This window comes from Gymnoscopelus braueri (genome assembly GCF_963280865.1).
Source record: "Gymnoscopelus braueri genome assembly, chromosome: 22".
Classification (NCBI taxonomy): Eukaryota; Metazoa; Chordata; class Actinopteri; order Myctophiformes; family Myctophidae; genus Gymnoscopelus; species Gymnoscopelus braueri.
In genome coordinates, this window is record NC_137624.1 from 23,228,972 (window position 1) to 23,251,044 (window position 22,073).

General features: G+C 39.9%; 3 protein-coding genes across 6 annotated transcripts in view; 2 read left to right on the forward strand and 1 right to left on the reverse strand.

The window, feature by feature from the left end:
• Positions 1-4,624: 4,624 nt before the first annotated feature.
• LOC308077733 (ankyrin repeat and LEM domain-containing protein 2-like) lies at positions 4,625-12,550 on the forward strand. Of its 2 annotated transcripts, none has more exons than XM_080418621.1 (12): positions 4,625-4,744; positions 6,717-7,123; positions 7,240-7,374; positions 7,482-7,657; positions 8,299-8,487; positions 8,683-8,805; positions 8,959-9,028; positions 9,115-9,296; positions 9,618-9,736; positions 10,252-10,863; positions 11,159-11,290; positions 11,388-12,550. In XM_080418621.1, coding segments are annotated over exons 1-12 (2,271 nt in total). In that variant the 5' UTR covers positions 4,625-4,742; the 3' UTR covers positions 11,512-12,550. The 2 variants fall into 2 exon arrangements, with proteins under 2 accessions (XP_080274747.1, XP_080274746.1); XM_080418620.1 differs by having other exon boundaries at positions 4,651-4,740.
• Positions 12,551-12,589: 39 nt separating this feature from the next.
• On the reverse strand, positions 12,590-18,017 carry LOC308077734 (serine/threonine-protein phosphatase PGAM5, mitochondrial-like). Its single transcript, XM_080418622.1, has 6 exons — positions 17,609-18,017; positions 15,929-16,098; positions 15,697-15,822; positions 15,162-15,247; positions 14,817-14,947; positions 12,590-14,689 (listed from the first exon to the last, which is right to left on the reverse strand). The coding sequence occupies exons 1-6, from the start codon at positions 17,836-17,838 to the stop codon at positions 14,539-14,541; spliced, it is 894 nt and encodes a 297-aa protein (XP_080274748.1). The 5' UTR covers positions 17,839-18,017; the 3' UTR covers positions 12,590-14,538.
• A 2,321-nt stretch (positions 18,018-20,338) lies between these two features.
• Positions 20,339-22,073, forward strand: part of cplane1 (ciliogenesis and planar polarity effector 1) — a 36,436-nt gene continuing 34,701 nt past the window's right edge. For 2 of the 3 annotated variants that reach the window (XM_080418750.1, XM_080418752.1), the window contains exon 1: positions 20,339-20,437. The gene's annotated coding sequence lies outside the window, so the exon portion shown is untranslated. Of the gene's footprint in view, positions 20,441-22,073 lie in introns of all 3 variants that reach the window. The other variant, XM_080418751.1, reaches the window with a different exon arrangement.

Consider the following 22,073-nt stretch of genomic DNA (forward strand, 5'->3'; position numbering starts at 1 on the left):
ATCATACAATATCCAATATGATATGTTTTAAAGACTTGCCTACACCAGCCTGCACATGTTTTATCACAAATACAATATTTTGTGCCTCATGCTGCTGAACACAGCTCGGGTTCTCAACATGGGGTCCTGGGACACCCAGGGTCCTTGAGAGAGTAAGGGGACCACTGCTAAAGTAAGAATAGTTCAATTTTCACTGTTCTCTCTATACCCAGCTACAGTAGCCTACATTAACAGTAAAGGAATACTGGACCAAATGACAGACTGTATTGGACCAAATTACATCTAGCAATGTGTGTAATGTAGGGCTATAAGCAAAATGTTATGTATTTGGGTCCCAGAGGTGTAAGCTTTTACGAAAGTCTAGGCTATTTAATCAGTTTTTATTGATTTATTATTTTTCACCACTTAGCCTAAAATAAAGCAATATGTCCTGACAGCACAAAACTGTTTCCTTTATCCATGATTGATGTCTGCTGTGTCTGACAAGTATGTCAACTGCATTGTATGTAACAATGTTCTGCCTCATAGGCACTTTGTAACTGGTTGTTTTCCTTTTGTCTGACTGCACTGGCAGTGTTTATGTCCTTTGTACAAGGTATTCTTGTACTTCTGTTTATGTGGACATAAATACATATTTCAATTGTGTGTGTGTGTGTGTGTGTGTGTGTGTGTGTGTGTGTGTGTGTGTGTGTGTGTGTGTGTGTGTGTGTGTGTGTGTGTGTGTGTGTGTGTGTGTGTGTGTGTGTGTGTGTGTGTGTGTGTGTGTGTGTGTGTGTGTGTGTGTGTGTGTGTGTGTGTCTTCTGCAACCATTGTTTGCCATAATCCAACTTGAAACCAATAACCTAATAATCTTATTTCAGTCAAAATGGCTGAGCTCTCATTGTGTGTGGCTGCACAGAGCACCACAGGGAGGTCCACATCTGCTTCATGTCTGACAAACAGCTGCACTCACCTCTACCTTGAGTTTTGCATCCTGCATCTGTGACCTGAACTCATATCCTACTCAGACATGTGGGGTGCAACAATAATAAAACAATTTTATCGATAATCAACACTTTAATTGAATACACTAATCGATTAAGAATCAATCCCCATGTAATGATGGGTGAAAAGTTTCAAAATATCAGCCAAACTACAAGTTTGCATCGTGATCAGCTATTTTCACTATTATTGCACGATACTATTGTGCAACAAAGTATAAAATAATGCTTATGTGGTTAATCAATTTGTTAAATTGTTTTTTTTAATACACTTCTCGTTATTCAATTAATCGAAAAATAATCGATAGAATAATCGCTAAGAAAATCATCAATATTTGCAGCCGTAACGACATGCAATAGTACACCAGACCCAAACCTCAAATTTCCTCAGATACACCCCTGTAACTTCACCATACTGAACAGATACATCACTCATTTGACACACAATACACTGAATTAAACATGCTTAAGCCATATTTTAAAATGTCTTTGAACATTCTCAAAACATTTGTAAAAATGTACAACATCACAATGCCTAGCAATGCAATGTGAACTTGTAAATCTATATTTTAACCTTTTGATTTTATTTTTTAACAATTTCACCTATAATGAGTGACATGCCCAAAATAGGGACACCAGGGTTTAAAGTGGTTAACCAAACAGTGTGATCTTGTCACACTGTTTAGTTCAGTAGCCTAATATCTTTGATTTGCTAATATTTGTGAAGGACATGTAGTATGTCAGCCTTTATGAATAAGATTATAGAACACACACCAAGGCTAAAGACTTCAAGCAGACGTAACACATTCTAAACAACTTAAACAAGAGTTTCTGTCACAAGGAATATTAGAGGATTTCTTGACAGCTCCCCTGAGTGTCATGCCTCAGTTTGAAAGCTACACAGAAGCAGAGGTTACCATGCCAACCAGTGTTCCTATTTTGAAAACTGAACAGGTAAGGGGAAATGTTCTCTTGGTTATGGTTATCACAGATTGTGATCACACAGCTATACCTCAAAGCATAGCAAAGCACACTAATTAATTAATACAGATCAAAGGGGATTCACTTTGATCTTGTGCCAGTGGGACATATTCTCTGTCTGTATACGAAGCACACTTCGCCTATACCACACACCACTAATCAATCCACATGTGGCGAAGCACATGCCGTCTGTGGAACTTCAATAAAAAGTTTTAATGGTTTAGTTTAGAGGAACTTCATGAGGACATCAAGACCTAAGTGCCACTAGAAGGCAAAGAAAGAACAGTAAATTAACTGAACACTTTTCCCTATGGGCGGAGGTTGTTACCCACTCCATCTGGAATGTGCATTATGATCATTAGTTGATCAGTAACAACAAGACTGTTTTGGTTAAGAACTGAAAACACTTCAAACATAATTATTTATGCCTGCAGTTGCAGCTTCTATCTTTGCTTCAGTCTGATGTTTTGTTCGAAAATAAGGACTGTGTGTGTGTGTGTGTGTGTGTGTGTGTGTGTGTGTGTGTGTGTGTGTGTGTGTGTGTGTGTGTGTGTGTGTGTGTGTGTGTGTGTGTGGTGCTTTGGGTCATGGAGAAATTCTTGCTTATAGTCTTAAAAATGACTATTTCCCTTCCAAATAAACCTACTCTCATTACAATAGGCATATGCTGTACACTACACTTTGAGTCTGCTAAATCAGCAGACATTTATATAACTTACAGTTTCACTGCCAAAGATGTCACACTGTCTGGAATGAACCTGCTGCTGACATTAATAAAGAATCCCATTTCTGCTTGGCAGGCAGGAGTGAATGAACCAATGAAGTTCTCAGTTAAAAAGTCATCTCAACCCATTCTGACTGCCCTCATCTCTGTCATGGTGTGAGTGTGAGTGTGAGTGTGAGTGTGTGTGTGTGTGTGTGTGTGTGTGTGTGTGTGTGTGTGTGTGTGTGTGTGTGTGTGTGTGTGTGTGTGTGTGTGTGTGTGTGTGTGTGTGTGTGTGTGTGTGTGTGTGTGTGTGTGTGTGTGTGTGTGTGCGCGCGCGCGCGCGTGTGTGTTTGTGCGTGTGTGTGTGTGTCAGAGATAATTAAGTAGGCTATACTACCAGAAGTTTGGAGCAACAAGGATAACTCTATCTGTATCTTAACCATAGATCACACAACTAGCCTATATTCCGATAATAACCATTGCAATAGTGCTTCTTCAGTAATAATAAACCCCTGGTCTTTAGTAAATAGAAAATATTTTTCCAGGTCAGGATACCAATTCCATCCAATCAGGAGTGAGAACTCATACAGGATAAACTAAACAAGTGAAACTGGAAGTGATAATTTTTTATATTTTTTTATATGTGAAGACAAAATTGGAACTGGAACACGAGCTGTGGGGCTCTCTCTCCTGATTGGATGACATTTGAAACCCATCTGTAGGCTATAGAGTTATAGATCTGATTCTGTACATGTATCATTTTCTGTTTACTAAAGAGAGACCCAACTTTTAGCCTACTGAACAAAACATGGCAACAATTACCATCAGGAATATAGAGCTTTAACTTTTTAACAAATAATATAATTTATATAATAGTATAATATGAAATACAAATATTATACAATAATAATAATATACAAAATATAATATATAATATAAAAATTATATAATTTCACCTTTAATATGCCTAAATGGTCTTCACAGACAATAAAAAAGACTGGTTCAATATGAATGAATAATTCTTGTTTAGGTTACATCAATGGCGCTGGGTTACATGGTTCCACGCTGTTGCAGCACTGCCACCCTCTGGCTAAACCACTTGGATACATGAGTCCAAATGAATGCGCTCTTAATTGTAAATAAGGCTTTTGTTTCCAGTATATAATCATTATAATAATTATTGTTGTTGTTGATGATGACATCACATTTTCAAATGGGCTGACTGACTTGTTTTTCAACACATCCATGTCATGAACCTGCATGACTCGCGTTACAGAGGTTTGGGGCAATCCGGCAACCTGGTTTCTATTTAGTGGTCCGTGCCCATATCTGGCCTAAAGCCCGCCTAACTGTATCCGGTATTCTCAACGCACATATACATAGTAGCCGATGCAAGCACACAGAGTGTTTCCGTATCCTTTCTAGGCCGGATATGCCAGATCCAAACTTCAAAGCAAATGTATCCTAGTCGAGTCCAGTGTGACGCACACAACTCTATGGACGCACCAGTAATAATACTTGGCACATAACCACGCCTTTTACAGTGTTGCCATGTCTGCTTATTATAAGCGACTTTGGTCTTGTTTTCCTGTAAAGTTGCTTGTAAATTATTGGTAGTTGCGGGACGTTGCGGTTTTTGGGCTTGTTTCTAATGTGTAGTTGCTTATTTTGGGCTTGCTTCCTAAATGTTGTTTAAAAACCAGTGGTTCAAAAATGTTCATGTTAAGGAACCCCCAAATTAATATGTATTTGTCTGCACTCTGCAGACCCCCATCTGGAAATATGTTATACCATGCAGGGACCCCATACAATACATACATTTTTCACATTTTCTTCAATATGTTTTTGAAAATAGCAGATCTGCAAGCTCACATCTTTTGGGGCTTGTTTTCCTAGACCTGGTTGTTTATTTCTCTCACACAATCTGGCAACCCTGGCCTATTAATGTAAAAGTTGTGCTGTAAACCCCTCTTGAACATGACGTGTGGTTGAGACTGGATCCTCCAAGGAGAAACCAAGGAAAACATCAAGCAACAGCACATGCTACTGCACTTAAAGGGCTTCATATTGTCGTATGTGAGTACTTTTTCATATTGCTATACGAATGACGATGAAAGACGATGAAGATAAACGCTTATTCTGAAGGTAAATAGTTGACTGGCCAGGCCAGTCTGGCCTATTTTATGTGCCACCCAGACTAGAGCCATGGGTCTGGACTCTGGTCTGGGTCTGGTGACACCTATTTGGTTTGGGAATAGCATGAAACATTCTGGAAAAGGACGTCAAGTAATTCACGACCAAATATCCTCAACATATCCCCAAAAGACAACTGTATAGTATATCCATTAATTTGTGGAAGAACTCAGATTTTAAAAGTAGGAATAGCCTAATAGTACCACAGATGCCCAGTGCTGAAAGTGAAAGGACGTCGCGCAAGACACGGAGCATTGTACAGTACAGTTATTCACAGCGTATAATTAAATAAATACATCATAATAATAATAATAATAATAATAATAATAATAATAATGATAATAATGAACTGACAGAGTAAAATTAACTTGTCAGGAGACCAAAGGGTGAGGTAAATTAAAACTTCTCCATTAGAAAGGTGATCACCCCCCCTTCCCCCCCTACTCTGTACATATAGTGTTTTATATTTTTGATGATATAGATTTTTGGTGTTATGTTGATGAATTGAATACGACCTCAATGGAAACGAGTCCACTAGGACTTTTTTTTGTAAATCCTTTTAAACAAAGTGTTTGACTGTACTCCTGCTGATGTCTATCTAATAAAGTGTTCAATCAATCAATCAATCAATCAATCAATCAATCAATCAATCAATAAGCCAACCTCATGGAACCACATCAAGGACCCCTGGCCTGGGGGTCTTTGGACCCCACATTGAGAACCAATGGTTTACAGTAGCCTACTACTGGTAGCCTACCAACACAGCAGTGTTGCCAGATTCTGCGAGAGAAATAAGCAACAAGGTCTATGAAAACAAGCCCAAAAGAGGCGAATATAGGCCACATGAGCACTTTAAACCTATATGCATTGGATATTTGAAAATAGCCGATCTACAAGCTCACAACGCGTCGGATCTGCTATTCTGCAAAAAAAGAAAAAGTTCAGCAAATCTGGTACAGGGGTCCCTCGCAAAGGATGGGGAAGGGGATACGCAAACAATTACATATTAATTTGGGGGTCCTTGATATGTTTGAGTACCATTGGTTTAAATTACATTTAGGAAAGAAGCCCAAATGAAATAAGCAACTATCTACTATACTTTAGAAATAAGCCCAAAAACCAGCAACCCGCAATTACCAATTACAAGCGACTGTACAGAAAAACAAGCCCAAAGTTTCTTATAATAAGCAGACATGGCAACACTGCTACCCAGTCCTTGAGGATTATGTACCTAGTATTGAGATTGTGAAATATTCAGAACAGCGGTTACACCAACACTTCCCAGCATGTAATGTACTTAATATCTTACTTACTCAGTAACTACCCTATCATTACCATGTTTTTATCAGTACTTACCCATAGCAATTAAGGGGAAATATGGAAAATTCCAGGATAATGTTGGGGTTGCATTCCATTCTCTCATAATCCTAGATGGAATTAGTTGAGGTTGGAGTTGACTAGAGTAGACTGGTTCTTATTTGTTGGATATAGCCTAATAACTCGGATGGTCTACTCAGATATCAGTTGTTTCAGAGTAAGTATGCCGATTTCAAATAGATTATTTTCTTGTAACTTAGTAATGTGGGACATACATTGCTCTGCTGTTCATTCCCACCTAATTATGTGTGCCACCACCACATACATACAGATACAGATTCCTGTATCTTGTATCTTCTTTTGATATTATGTTCAAGACATGTTGAGATGCAAGAAGATAGGCTTCAACAGATAGGCAATCAAGCTTAGACAATCATCACAACATTCTTATCTTGGTGAACCATGCGATATGCTGGTATTTTATTAATACTGTAACATTAATAAAATCAGAACATTAAAAAATATGACTTATCAACAGGTACCACGGAGACGCCGATAGGCCTTTTAATGATAGCAACATGGACACCATCATTGCCAGACTACAGACCATGACAGAAGACCAGTTACGAGAGTCAATTCTTGGAGCAGGACTGAAATGCGGCCCAATAACTTCAACCACGCGGACCACCTGGCAGAAGAAGTTGGCCCGAGCCCTGATGCAGAAAGATAATAGCCTTGCTAATGAACGTTCAACAGGACTGTCATGCGACAGGGGTGAAGAGGAGGCTTATGACCAGAGCCTGAAATTAAATCAGTCAGTGGAGGAGGCTGAGGGAGAGAGCAGTAGAGCTCTGTGTAAAGAGGGAGAGGAGGAGCCAACAGAATCAACAGTGGTGTACTATGGCGTATGCCCTCAAAGGGAGGAGGACCCTTTAGCAAAAGATGGTAAGAGCAATCCTGGTAAGAGCAATCCTGTAATGTTGTTACACTTATTATCCCATGTAGATATTACGTGTGTGTGTGTTCATGGCCATGTTTTTTTATTATTTTTTTTTCTTCAGAAAAGGTCCATGTCTTTGTGGGCAGGAAGACAGCGCTTAAAGTCATGGGAGCAATGCCAGGGGCTAGGTTCAAAGCCTTTTCAACACGAGAGGAAGCAGAGACATTTTCCAAAGGGATGAATACACTGGAATCAGGTATGGTGTGCAGTACACTGTTACACACAATTACATTTCAGGTAAATTTCCCAATTGACCTTAACATGCTTAGTTAAAATTGTTATTTTATCTATTCGTTTGCGTAGGAACGTCATCTACAAGTTTGGAGAAGGCCAATGAATTCCCCAGCCCTCGAATTCAGGACCTTACAAGCAAGCTAAGAATAGCTGTTGAGGAGGGTGACCAGAAAACCTTTATGAAACTTGTGTGGGATAACCCACGCTACCTTATAGGATCTGGAGACAACCCTACAATTGTACAAGTACGTTGTTGTTATCTATTAAGAAAATCATTTAATAATCTAGCCTCTCTGATATTTAAAAATCTAATCAAATCTTTGAGACATTTTTGAGAAACACCTCACCTTACCAAAGGTTGTGGTGAGGTGTTGATCACTAGGAAAATTTAAAAGAGGGAAAAACTGTTGCAAAATGTTTCATAGGAGTTCAAGGTTGAATGGGCTTGAATGGGATGGTCAGGGCACCTTATATCAAATAAACATACCTATATCTCTAAATATATAATATGATATATATTTATATAATATATTATTATATAAATATTGAATCAAGCAATTTAAAATCTGGGGTGCACACAAAAGCCTGAGTAGATGTGAAAATGACCCCAGAAATGTTTTGAAGTGAAATTCCCCTATAATTAATGTCTGCACAGCCCAAAGTACGTATTTAACACTTTTGAGCACAATACTTTAGCCACAAGGATGTATGTTCTCTTAAGTTCACAACTAATATCATGCATTGTGCTCACCATTGTAATAATACATTATACTAAAGCAAAAAATATTTGGAGCCCATGTACTATTCTTTTATTGAGGTCCTGTAATCTGTGTCCATTTAGCATATCCTGGAAATTGTAAGGTTTCAATATGTTTTTCTTGAACAGACAGGTTGTCACTATAATTCCCTACACGTAGCAGCCAAAGAGAATCAACCTGGGATTGTCCATGTGCTCTTGGACACACTGGAAAACCCAGCATTTATGAGACGCATGTATCCTGATGACCAGGAGACTATCCTTCAACAGCGCATTTGCTACATTGTAGACCTGTATCTCAATACACCAGATAAAACGGTGAGTATTCTGGGAATTCCAGTTATTTAAAATTAAAGCGTATTTAGATGGTATAGCACAGACTGACAGGAAACAAGGTGGAGTGGGTGGTGGATTATTTGTGACAAAAGTCCTGACCTGGTGTGTTGCAACGGAAACACTGTAACTGTGTTTTTGAGAAAATAACCGAATGGGAACTGCTATGTTATGTTGCAGAACAACGACACACCTCTTCACTTTGCCTGCAAATTTGGATGCCCAGAAGTGGTCAACGTACTGTGTTCCCATTCCACCACAGACAAACAGCGAAGGAATAAGTACAGTAAAATGCCCTGTGATGTAAGTATCACAAAACCTACAACTATTACCGTCAACATATACATTTACAGCAATATAAGCTTTATAGCAGTCACAAGAGATATACATTAAGACAAAAATAAACAGCTTACTTACTACACAGAGCCTTGAATAGTTCTGTTATTGCAATTGCAGGTGATTTGTGATAGGAAAAACAAGCGATCAACAGCGATAGTAAGGAAACAAATTCATGAATACCTTGAAGGTAAGGTAGAGTTGGGAATCATTATATTTTATGTTTGTAAAAACAAATAGCTGAATAAGTAGGGATTTCAACTGTTTTCCATCTAGATAGGTGCTATCTACATCTACTGAGGGCTACAGACAACAGTGTCCAGCCTGTGTTTAGATTTCCGTGTTCACCAAGCCAACTAAAGGAGGATTTTCACCCTCTGGATAATGAATTGGAAGGCAGTCCAATCGATCCTGTCCTGGCATTGAGAGCATACGTGGGACCTCTTTCTCCTTCGAAGGTAGTCTAACCTCTGAAAACATAAATACAAATTGAAATCCACTGGATTATTTATACTGTAGAAGAAAAGACTCCCGCACACTGTCTTCTTCACTTGCAATTAAACAAGTATTTATTGGGAACGTTTTGGTACATAGACTTTTATCAGATTATATGAAGGTCTGTGTGTGTGCAGGAGTCCTTTCTTCTATGATAGTCGATCCATGGTCTTCTCTGACGATCTACAGTATAGGTGTGCAAAACGTTCTGCTCTTTTACTGGGATTATTTACTCTTTACATACCTGTTATGTTGGGCTCTTTGACTATTTATCTGTCTTGCAGGCAGAGGCGTTTTATAAACTATGGAAGAATTCACACCGGAACACAGCAGAGAACCCAACAAAGGATTTCCATACTATACTCAAAACAGACCCTGACAGGGGAATGGAGTGTGTGGGAAGGTGAGTCTTCAGTGAACCAGTGTTCATTTAACTCTTGAGAGTGTACACATTTTCAATTTGTACATTCTCTGAGTTACAGACCCTTATATTATGTGTCAATTCGGTCTTAAGGATTCTTACACACCGGGAACGTGACGAGATCAGAGAATGTGTCTGCGAATATTTCACATCAAACTATTAATTTGGTGATGGCTCATTCATAAATTGAAAAATTGACCTTGATTAAAAAAAATTTGGGGAAAAATGACGTTGCTTTATCGCCACATAATATTTGTGTTCTATGTGGTGTATTAGTAAAGTAAAGTAAGTAAAGTAAATGCATCGCACAAAATGCACACATAGCTGCGACCAGCTCTCGGTTTGCACTTGAAATGTTTGGACTGACTGAGTGGCTTACATTAGCTTCGTGGTTGCATCTGAAAATCAGTATGAGCACAATCCCAATAAAATACACATGAAATATCTAATGCTATCTATCAGGAGCACATATGTTTATGTGTGTGCCTTTTTTGCAGGGAGATTGCACACGAGATGGGCCACCCTTGGGCGGAACACTGGGACTTCCTGGACAGTTTTGTTGACTTATCAAATGAGGAAGGACTGAACAGACTGGAGGACTACCTAGAGGAGAAGGACAGCAGTATTGCTCACCAAACCACCAGGGAGGTTAATCTTTTAACTGGAAGAAAACATGAATCATCTTCCACAACAGGAAATGACTCTCAGTCTCCAGTATGCAATCTGCTACAACAGTTTGAGAAAGCTGATTTACTGGATGGCTCAAACTCACTTGACGACCAAGAGAAGGCAGGTCATGTTGAAGGCCAGCTGGCTACCTGTGTTCCTGGGAGTGAGAGAGAAGGCCTGGATTTGGCAAGTGTCAGCTTCTGGACAGCATGGGGGATGAGCCAGACAAAACAGAAGAAGAACGAGGATGATCTATCCAGTACCTCTTCAGAGGAGTATCTGACTGCTGATGAGGACAGTGTTGATGACTCCAGAGAGGATGAGAGAGACAGGAAGAAGTCTGATTCTTCATATTCATCTTGCCAATCTATAGAGGACACTGGCGAGTACACACCCCTCAAACCACAACCCAGCCCATGTCAGACACTATTCATTGAAGGGTAATTATTTTTGATGTACTGTAGGAGGTGCCATTTGTTTCTTGTGGGCTGATGGTTCATATGTACCATACTGTAGATATCCTTTTTGGCTCCATCCATTTGTTATAAAGCCGATAAAATGTTTTAAACGTTTTTGTTTAAATGGAAAGCCTTTCATGTTTTAGTGAGTTAATGTTAGCAGAATGACATTTTTGTGGATAAGAAAAAATAAATAATCATAATTATGACTAAAACAAAGCTCTACAGTACAAACTGCCTAATTTAAATGTTTTTGTGACATAAATATTTCTGGCAGGGATTACCCCACCAAGTTGGACAACGAGGTACTGTCTGCGATTGAGAATGTCAAGATTAATGCAGAGCGATACCCGTTCATCACCAAGTGGAGGAACATTGTTCAAGCTTATCCATCAACACATAGACTTAGGTGGGTTGTTTTGCTGTGAAATGTGTGAAGAGATTATTATTGTTGTCTCTATCATTGGTAAATAACAGTGTATGTATTGTGGATGCTATTCTTTCAGCTGGCCAAGTCCCATACAAAAAAAACACCTTATGCAGAAAAAGGATTTCACTTCTCAGAGGATTAACTCACCATGGCATCCAAGATCGCTGAGCTCCCCAAGTGGCTCTGGATCCCCCAACTGATCAGGGCTCAGCAGTGAACAGAATGAATAACAAATAGCTTGTTTTGCTTCATGCAATCAATGTGTCTTACTGACCGTCTGTCTGTCATTGTTGAAACATCTGCCACATCACTCCCTCTCCCTGCTGCAAACAGATGCCGATGTCTCATTTAATTGTGTTGAAGTAAATGAGACTCAGCACGGAAACTACTGTATGCTTCTCATTATCCCACAGACAGTGATGTGCAGGCATTTCATATTTTACTGGGCAATTTTAATCAAATTTTTGATTCATGTTAATGGCCCGCTCCTATCTCCACCTCCAGTGAAGAGGTGGTCAACCAGGGGAATTCAACTGAAATCTAAAGAATGCTTCTGCACACTTAAGTTGTGAAGCAAAATGTATTTACCCATGATCCCTTTAGCTTGCTGCCAAAACTTTACTTTAATATTAAATTATCTTTTCATTAGAGCTTGAGTGTGCAGTGGCATTCTTTCTTTCTCATAATATTGCTTTGTGACTGGGAGAGACTACAGACAATCTGACAGTGTGTCGACGTCATAGACACACATACATACACAGTGTCATGATGAGCACAGATGGAACACAAACACTACACTATATTAAACGCCCATCCTGATCCTCCACAAAATCTTTTTTTTATTTTTCTTGGGCTTCCTTTCTCATCATTTCAGCTTGCATTCATGAAAATCACATCCAACAAGCATCCAAATGCTCTGCTTTGACCCCGATCGTTGCCATTTGTGGCCACGTTTAGATTTATTTGTTGCACTATTGATGATTACATTTGTACAATGCTTTTCTTTTTTGCACAGTTCGGTTTAAGGTATTGTTTGAGTTAATACTTGCACTACTGGTCAAACAGTGCAATATTTGTGCATATAAGCACTAATTGCAATAGTCTTAATCTTCTAAAAGCCATTATTTGCACGTCAAATATTTTTTACATAATGTAAGTAATTTTTTTGTCTCTTGGAATGTGTCTGACTTTCTCAACTCTGCAGCTTTCATAAATAAAAAATACCTGATTTGCACCTCACATTTGTTCATTTATTTGTTCAATGTGCATGGAATAAAAAACGTGAAGAGAACGTGCAGCATACCAACCATGAAGGCTTAAGTAATTAAACCCTAGCATCCCCATACTGGGGCTAACATTCGGCGAAAATAGCAGAACTAGAGAGTACATAATGGACTTGATAGGTTCTGTCAAATGTACAACGAAAAACTGATGGGACTGAATCAAAAACAGCAAAAACGCCATATGCAAATAAGTTATTTGAAAAAAGTAGTTCAAATAGAGGTATTAAGTGATATCCAGCTCCCTCTGATGTATAAACAATTTACCTAAATCATGAGGAATTTAAACAGGCAGATATATCAAATACTTCAGGAAAATGAATTGGTGAAATTGCACAACATTAAATGAAAAAGTTATTCCTCACCAGATCTCCATTCTGGCAGGAATATGCCTAAATGCGAAATGATCCCAAACTGTTGGACAGAATGTGTATGCATTTAACATTTAATTCACGTAATGAAGAAAAAGAAACCATTGGATTCTGGACTTCAGTCAGACAATAAAACTGTTTTTTGATTAGTCTGTAATCTCTGTATTACTAGAACCACATGGGAATATTTATCACAAACTTAAATAGTGGAAAAGTATTTATTTTGGATCTTGAGTATTAAGCCCAGTCCACACCAATGATTTGCAATGCAAAGAGTTGCACCTTGCAACCACTTGTAAAATAATTCCCAAACTGCTCCGACCTGTAATGGGGCAAATCAGATTGCTGCGAATTCTTTCTGCAATGTATTGCAATGGTTTAATTGCGTCGTGAATCATTGGTGTGGACTGGGCTTTAGAGATAATGAACTTGGAAAATATTAACAGATTGTGTCCTCTTAAAGGACATCAAAATGGAGAATGAAACTGAATTCTATATAGATGACACAAAGTTAACTTATGACAAGATTTGTGCAAAAATATATTATTCCAAAATGCTTATCCGTACAAAACTGCATTAAAAATAACAGTGCAAACACAATATTACAAAAGAAAAATATGGCTTTTTATGATATCCTAGTCTAGAGCATTGGTTCTCAAACTTTTCAAGCCGCGACCCCCCAAAAGAATCATATTTGAACTGGGGACCCCCACCCTGACAAGCACTTGGAATTGTAGGAGTTGAGGCATTACATTTAGTTTGACTCGGTTCCACAGATAAATCTTGTGAAAATAGCTGATCTACCAGCTCACAAGGCGCTGTGAGCTTGTAGATCTTAGGTAATATTTAACAATTTGGCCAATGTTTGCCAATACTATCTTATAGTATAGTTTGTTGATTACTTTTGATGCAGTAATGGTATTATTTATATTTTAGGTGTTAAAAAGGTCTTCAAATTCTTAAATTGTCACTTTACTCTACTGTCATGTGGGTACCCCCCAAAATCATTTGGGGATCCCCTGGGAGTCCCAACCCAGTTTGAAAACCACTGTCCTAGAGGATAGTCAACAGTGACATAAAGGCTTTGTTCAAACTGCAGGCAAATCCAAATCGTTTCTCAAATACGATCTTTAGGACTGACTGTCCTCACTGTTATTTTCAAGTGATCGGATCAATTTTGTGTAGCTATTCAGACATGGTCGACCTATCTAGAGTGGTTGCTGTGGTAACGACATAGGTGTGGGTAATGCTTAACTAATACTCTTTCGTATAACATGTTGCTCACCGAAAATAGCAGATCTACAAGCTCAACGTGTCACGATGCGTTGTGTGCGCTTGTAGATCTGCTATTTGCGTCGAGCGACACCGTCCTACGATGAAGTATAAATCGGGCTTCCGTGTCTGGGTGTCCAGACTGAGACACATCAGAAATTTGATTCGCATTTGAAACCACCTACAGTAGAATGTGGTTCCTATGTGTGTGTTTTTCGCTGTTTGATAATAATAAAAAAACAATCTGATCCCAATCTCCAAAAATCTGATTTGAGCTACCAGTAGGACCATAGCCAAAGTTTTTTCAGGTACGGGTTAGTTTATCAGGAGGCATGAACCCAGAGTCACCCATCATCCTGAGACCCACCCTGCCACTTGGTCTAATGGTGAGCCAGGTGATACTGCCATTGTTAAGACACAATCGAAGCCAGCCCTCAGGGGGGAACTGCAGAGCCCTGAAATGCAAAGAAAAATGTGTTGGAAACCTATGGGAAATCCAAAGTTCTCATTTCATTCTAAATCACGCCAAGAGGCATGGGGCGCAAACAACATTCTGTCGTCTTCTTAACAGGAAGCACTGACCTGCACACGAAGTAGCGAATGACATTTGCATGGCAGACAATTATTTCATAGCTGTCTTCTGCTTGTTTGACATCAGCACGGTGGATGTACCGTCGGAAGGCTGCTTCTATTCGGGCCCCATCCTCGTGGTACTGCAACGATAAAGGCTCAGTGTTCTATACAAAGAATTGTGTTCAGCATGACAGCACTTTTGTTGTCATTTGGTTTCTGTGGATGCAACGATAACACCTGATTTATACTTACTTGCACACGGTTGTCTCGCACCTTTTTGGCGCGAGACACAATGCACAGCGAAGTATAACTCAGGCTTAAGACGGAAGGAAACAGAGAAGAAGAATTTCTCACCACACAGTCCGGCTTTCGAGATATGGGTGGGACTGGCTCAATGGGTGCACCCTCTCGTAATAGGTCACAGCTCACAGATTCAACATCTGAGGCAGGAGATAAAAAGGTTTTCATTGCAAGGCATACACACACACATACATATATATAAATACACACACACATTTTTTTTTTAAACAAAGTGGTGCGATGCAACACGTGAGCTTGTTTCACTAATCATCGTACAATGAAGTGTACAGGGCTTAAGTGGTTAGCCACTTAAAATTCTCTATACTCAGTAAAACAGACTGTACTTGGCATGCTCTTTTTCCCCTCTACATTGTACACTGTAGAGTATACACCAAATCTCTTTGACAAAAATAATAAATCTACAAGCTCACAACATTTGGCAAAGAATAGGGATGCTGGGGTTCAAGTGGTTAAAAGTGTGGAAATAATCTCAGAGCAATTTTCATCACACAATAAAGATTTGGCCTAATTTGAGTAACACAATTACAGCAAGTTAAGTGCGATTATGGTCGCCCTGTTGAATGCAGACCTGGTAGGTACTTGCTGATGATGGAGGAAGTTTCGGTGGCACGGGTCATGGTGGAGTGAACAATGATGTTATACTTCAGTCCCAGTGCAGCCAATCGCTGACCAGTGAGTTCTCCCTGCTCCCTGCCTGTAAATAAATTGAATGATGGTTTATTGCGTTAATCAAGTAATGATGCTTGCCTTTATTGTCCAGTTCCAGAGAAACATACAGGGAGCCAGCCTACAGGACGTACCAAGAGGAGTAAGAATTCTTTCTTTGTCCACGGTCCCACTGAGATTGTACTGCGAGTGTCTTATTAAGAGGATGTGACGAGTAGCTTTGGCCTTGCAGTTCTCCAGTTCTTCTCCTGTACTTTCATGGGCGATCTTCTTCTTCCCATTCAGCACTGTGAGTGGATCTCGTCTGTCAGACAGGGGTAACAGGGGTTGGTTAAGTGATCATTAAATGAGATTAACTTTTGTTTCATTAACCACTGAAGCCCTCTACTTCTTTGTACAACGAATAGCGAAAATAGGCAATCTACAAACTCACAACAGGTCACGTTTCAATGCGTTGTGAGTGTAGATCAGCTATTTTAAAGTAAAAAATTTGGACCCCCCCCCCCCACACACATAGTTGTTTCAAAACTTGATCACCAAGGTACTCAAAGCAAAGTTCAACCATTCCATTCTTGAAAGTTAAAGCTCTATATTCTGATAATAGGCAGTTATAGAGCCTTGATACAAGAGACTGTCATATATTATAAGACATCATTATGGCAGATGACCGTCTTGATCCAAGGCCACTAGAGTGTTTGTTCAGTAACATCTATCCAGCTATTTATTAATCAGAACATATATTTTCAGGTCAGGATACCAATTCTATCCAATCAGGTGGGAGAACCCCAAAAAGATCATTTATATCAGCTTCAGTTAAATTATAGTGTTGTTGTCTGTCTGCACTTTTTTATTTTTGTTTCGTCACTTTCATTGTCTGTATCCCGTATGAGTGAGTTTGATCTCCTGATTAAATACAATTGGTATCAATCAGAAAACATATTTCCAGACAAAGAGCTGGAGAAATGGAGAGACCCACCTACAGCTAGCCTCGTTTGTGACCTCACATCTCCTCCCCCTCCGCCCATCCCACGTTATTAAAAAAACACTCTAGCAATCGCTAATATCGGGATATATGGAGATATTTAACGCTTTTAGAAATAAACCACTTACACCCCCTTTAACTAGAGAAAGCTTTCAAAATAACCGCTGACGCTAGCCTTGGATCAAGAGTATCATAGATGCATTTTTATCGATTTTTACATTTTTATATCTACGATAGTCTAGGCAAGCACCTGCGATCTGGACTTTCACCAGGAAAGCCCGTATTTCTCAGAACATGTGCAAAGAAAATATATAGGTGCTTACCCGGTTGCCCCAAATGTTAACTCACCCTTCGGAGTCTTTGTACAATGTATTAGTCCATATTTTCCAATAAATAAGTGTTTTTATCCGGTTTGTGCCCGGACGCCATTTCCCCCCTCTTCTACTTCGAGTGCAATTCCGGCTTTCACCGGATTCGCCCCGTCACTACCCCCCATTGAGGAATACAGGGAACTTCCAACAGAAACCAACACAGACGGGATTAAAACACTTCTTAATTGAAAAAATACGGACTAATATATTGCACAAAGACTCCGAAGCGCGAGTTAACATTTGGGGCAACCGGGTAAGCACCTTATATATTAGTTTGTACATGTACGGAGAAGTACGGACTTCACTGGTGAAAGTGCAGGACGCACTGTGGGGTGCAGGCCAAGACTATCGTAGACACGAAAGTAAAAGTCAAGACTCGATAAAATACATCTATGATAGTCTTGATCCAAGGCTACGCTGGCGCTGAAGTGTCAGGGTTGAGGATATGACATCTGGCTTACTTATCCCAGTTGTTGTCCCATGCAGTTCCAGTGGACGGCGGTGGCACAGCGTGGTCAAGTGCTGATGTGTGAGGTGGTCGAGCAGCTTTTAAGACACTGGGAAATAATGTCCCTTTCGTATCTCCTGACCACAGTCGATCTAAATATCCTTTGGAGTCTGCTACTGTCACTAGAAACGCCGATCCTCCAGCAAGTCCACATATCAGCTTCGACAACACTGTGACTCGCATCCTAAACCAGATAAAAGGCGAACAAAGCAGTAAGTTAAATCACTATCTGGCGAAGAAAACTCGTTAGTTTATATCGGCAGGTCAACTTATGGCTACCAAATAATGCTGTATGTTGTTGTTGGTGTATGCTATAAAGGCACTTAAATAGTACACAAAACCTGACAAAAAACTAACACAAGTACGGAAAGATGGAAAGAACAAAATACTAGTAGACGCTGTTGCATACGTTTCCTGTTGTACTGCAAGGAGTATATTGAACAAGGAGTGGTCATATGCGTCACACTCTAGGCACTGGGAGGCAGGGAGCAGGTTTGATTGATTGATTGAATTAATTACTTGATTGATTGATTGAATCAATTATAATTAATTGAATCAATTACTGATTACTTTATTAGAAGTTTGCAGAAAAAAGCACATGAAAGTACAGTTCAATACAAGGTCAGCTAATAGGAATTTAAAAAACAAGAAAGCCATTTGCTTGTTTCCATTGGGGTCCTTCATACTCAATTCATAGTGACATTACCGGGTTAGGTCAGCAGTAGCCCTGAAACATGACTGTCATGACAGACGGGTGTCATGTGAACCATAGCTAGGTCAGCAGTGATGATGTAAGAAGTACTCACATGTTTTACTTAAAGGTAGGGATGCTTATCTCTCTGGAAGGAGTTAATGTTTCTCTGGGTAACTGATGGAACTCAGGCATGTCGAGCCTTTTTATACTGTTATACTGTTGGCCCTAATGTCACTACGGTGATGTCAGGTAGTGTCAGGCATATCCAAATATGGAGCGGGCTATGTCAGTTATGCCCAAATCTGGGACTATTATGTAAATCCTGGACGTTTCAGTTATCTCCATACATGGAGTTGCGGGGGGGGGTTCTCTGATGTCAGAGCTAGGTATGTCAGGTATCTCCTTGTATAGCCGTCTAGGAGATTCTATGATGCCAGACTTGGGGAGGTTGATTGTCTCCATCTATGGGGATCTCCATATATGGGAAGGTTAGGATCGAATAGGTCACTAAAGGTCGGGAGTAAGTCATTCATTCCCTTATATATAGGTTTCTGGGCATCCTGCCACGGTCCACCTTGCGGTGTTATCCATCTATGGCCAATACTCTGTTACAAATAGAAGTCCTGTATTCAAAATGTACTTGAGTAAAAGTACAAAAGTATCGGCATCAAAATATACTTAATGTAAAAGTACTCCTCATTGTCACCCGCGTAGCATGGATACAAATTTTGACTGGGCCAATCAGAATCTCTAATGGGTCCATCGCCCTTCTCATGCCTCTTACAAGCATTGCTCATGTGTTTCCAGCCTGAATAGTCTTGCAAAACACAGCATCTTGACTAATGCTGTACTCTATGAATGAAAATTTGTCATACCAGTTTTTTGAAAACCACCTGCAGCTTCCGTTGATTATTGTAGTTGGGAAGCGGCTTAGTTTCGGTTGAGCTCCCGGCTCGTCTGTTGGAACAGCTGTGCCGCTGGAATCTGGGGAGCAGGGGTGCACGGGTACGACGGTGCTGCTGACTGCGACGATGGCTGCTGCTGGTGGGGCTGGCGTTGCGGTGGTCACCGCTGGCACGGCGGTGGGCACCGGTGGACAGCCTAGCGTCTTGGTGGTCACCGCTGGCACGGCGGCGGTGGGCGCTGGTGTCCTGGCACTGCTGTCCTTTGCTGGCGTCTTGCTGGCTCTGGCGGCGAAGTGTAGTAGCATGCTGCTCTGGACAAATCTTTTCTTGGTTGGTGGCTGCTTTGGCTTCATGTTGTAGGTAGTAGTAGGAATACAATAATGAAAGTGAAGCACTCTGTCTGGGCCCTCTTTATACTGTGTACCTGGCAGGTTTCAGTGAAACCGGTTTTGCCGACTTGCAAATGGGGGGCAATTTGAAGACAAATACAACTTGCTGTGGTTGGCTTCAACAGAAAATTTGCATGCACCGTGTGCCGTTCCCATAGTACAGACAGGGGTGAGGGGCTGCTAATGTTGTTGTTATGTTGATTTTTTTTCTGGCCCACGACTTAAAGCAGCTAGACTGGGCCAGTGCTTTATTGCCTGGGCCGTGGCCCAAGTGGCCCAATAGACACTACGCTTCTGCTCATTGTGCAGAATGTCCCCATTTCACAAGTTCAAAATGTATTAAAAATCTTTTGAAAATAGCAACTAGTAACTAAAATGTTCATAAAATTGCAGTGGAGTAAAAGTACAATATTTTCCTCTGAGATGTAGTGGGGTAGAGGTAAAAGTATTGAAATTTGTAAATACTGAGGAAAGTAAAAAGTACATGTACTTGGGTACTTAGTTAATTTACACCACTGGTCAGCAGGAACAACTTTGATAGAATGTATCGCCGTCGCCGAGAGAGCAGGTGGACAAGTGGGTGTATGACTGCTGACTTATCTTTGTCAATTAAATGGTTCAGGAAAATGTCCTGATTCTGACCGCTCCTTCTTTACACAGCCTTGGTGAGGCAGCCGAAGTACCACAAGGTGGCGGCGTATTTTGTTGAGGTATCGGCTGCTTCCATCATGATACCCAGGCGGCTGTAGGCAACTGTGATTAAAAACAAAACAAAAAAACGATTTGCTCTGTAAGTTGTTGCATTAACTATCCATTGTTCGTCACTGTATGTCTATCCAGATAATGCATGTCATGTTATCATAATGTTTCTGATGTGCAACATTCGCGTTCTCTGATGTGATAATAGTGCATGAGGTGCTCTAGTCTAGTCGAATATGCTGAATAAACGAAGACACTTAATGTGTTCTACTACGATTAGAAAAATATGCCTTTTAGTTTAGATTAGAACCATTAAAGGAAAAATGAGCGCATACTTCCTGGCTCTGGGTTTCTAAGGCAACGCGTCGAAGCTTAACTGTGGAGGGTCATCATGGGAAGCGTTTTCCGTTATCAACGCGGAGGGAAATTCGAAACACTTCAAGATTTGTGGTATAAATATATTTACATGACTTGTTTTGATCATCAGAAAGAAATGTTTGTACACTTAAAAAGCCAATGCTTTGAAGGAAACCCTGGTCTTTGTCTGCAATAGCCACAGTTGGCTAACTAGCATAAGCTTTCTCAAACATCATAAAATAGTGCTCCAGTAACAATAGTGTTAATAGTTGTGTTACTATAATAACACCATTACAACACCACACCCTCACATTATCTGTGTGGGACGGTTCATTTATTCAACTTGTTCTATCGCAGTGTGTATGGTTTGTAAACTTTGTAAACAAAGTTGTTTTCAATAGGCTAACAGGTCTCAAACATTTTCATCTCAATGATCCCCAGATCAGGCTACCACGGACCCCCATCTGAAAGGATTTTGATTTGAACCGAGGACCCCCACAAGAGAAGATTTGTGTTAAAATGTCTAACAATTCCACAATTTTGATTTTTTCCCCAAGACTTTTCGGAATGTTTAAAAAATAGCAGGTGATTGCTAGATCGATTATCAGATTATAGATTGGCTATTTTTGAGTTAAAGTGGTTAAACTGTGATGCTATATATATGAACACATTTTTGAACCCCCTCAAGGACCTATGGGTCCCCAGCATATGGTCCCCAGACCCCACCACTATATAGGCTCCACCCGGGTTGTGATTGTATGGGTACTAAAGTTAACTACTTAAACCCCAGCATCCATATTCTGGGGAAAACCTTCTCAGAAAATACCAGATCTACAAGCTCATAACACTATGACATGCTGTGAGCTTGTAGATTTGCTATATTCAGCGAAGATATTTAGTAGAGCGAAAACAGAAAAGGTATGGAGGTAGGAGAAAACTTTGATGATGGAGAGGGCCACTATATTTCCACACTCACTCCAAAGGGCATACTTTCGTCATTCTATGTCACATTAAAGTAGCAAAAACAGCCGATCTACAAGCTCAAAACAGTTTTGAGCTTGTAGATCTGCTATTTTTGAATTCGAATCCAGAATTTAGTTTTTGCTGTTTTTCAATTGGAATCTTGAAAAGTTACATTTTTATTTCATTTCAAATGCATTTAGTTATACTTATATTAACTTTATGAACTTAAATACAAATACTTTGGACATAAAAAAAGACAATATAATTTTAATACGAGTCATTAAGCTACTAATATAGACTGAAGTAATTAAAGTGGGGCATGTTTTGCATGTTTGGAATTGTAGCAGCTGAAATCAGTTATATATCAGTATTCTGATAGGAGCTTGCGGGCTGCATTAAGCGAAGGTGGGG

Coding starts and splice junctions, on each gene's coding strand:
- LOC308077734 (XM_080418622.1), bottom strand. CDS start 17,838: ATGCGAGTCACAGTGTTGTCGAAGCTGATATGTGGACTTGCTGGAGGA. Junction 14,948..15,161: donor CTCGAAAGCCGGACTGTGTG/GTGAGAAATTCT, acceptor TTATCGTTGCAG/TACCACGAGGATGGGGCCCG. Junction 14,690..14,816: donor ATTCGCTACTTCGTGTGCAG/GTCAGTGCTTCC, acceptor TTTGCATTTCAG/GGCTCTGCAGTTCCCCCCTG.
- LOC308077733 (XM_080418620.1), top strand. CDS start 4,709: ATGCTACTGCACTTAAAGGGCTTCATATTGTC. Junction 7,375..7,481: donor GATGAATACACTGGAATCAG/GTATGGTGTGCA, acceptor TCGTTTGCGTAG/GAACGTCATCTACAAGTTTG. Junction 11,291..11,387: donor CCATCAACACATAGACTTAG/GTGGGTTGTTTT, acceptor CTATTCTTTCAG/CTGGCCAAGTCCCATACAAA.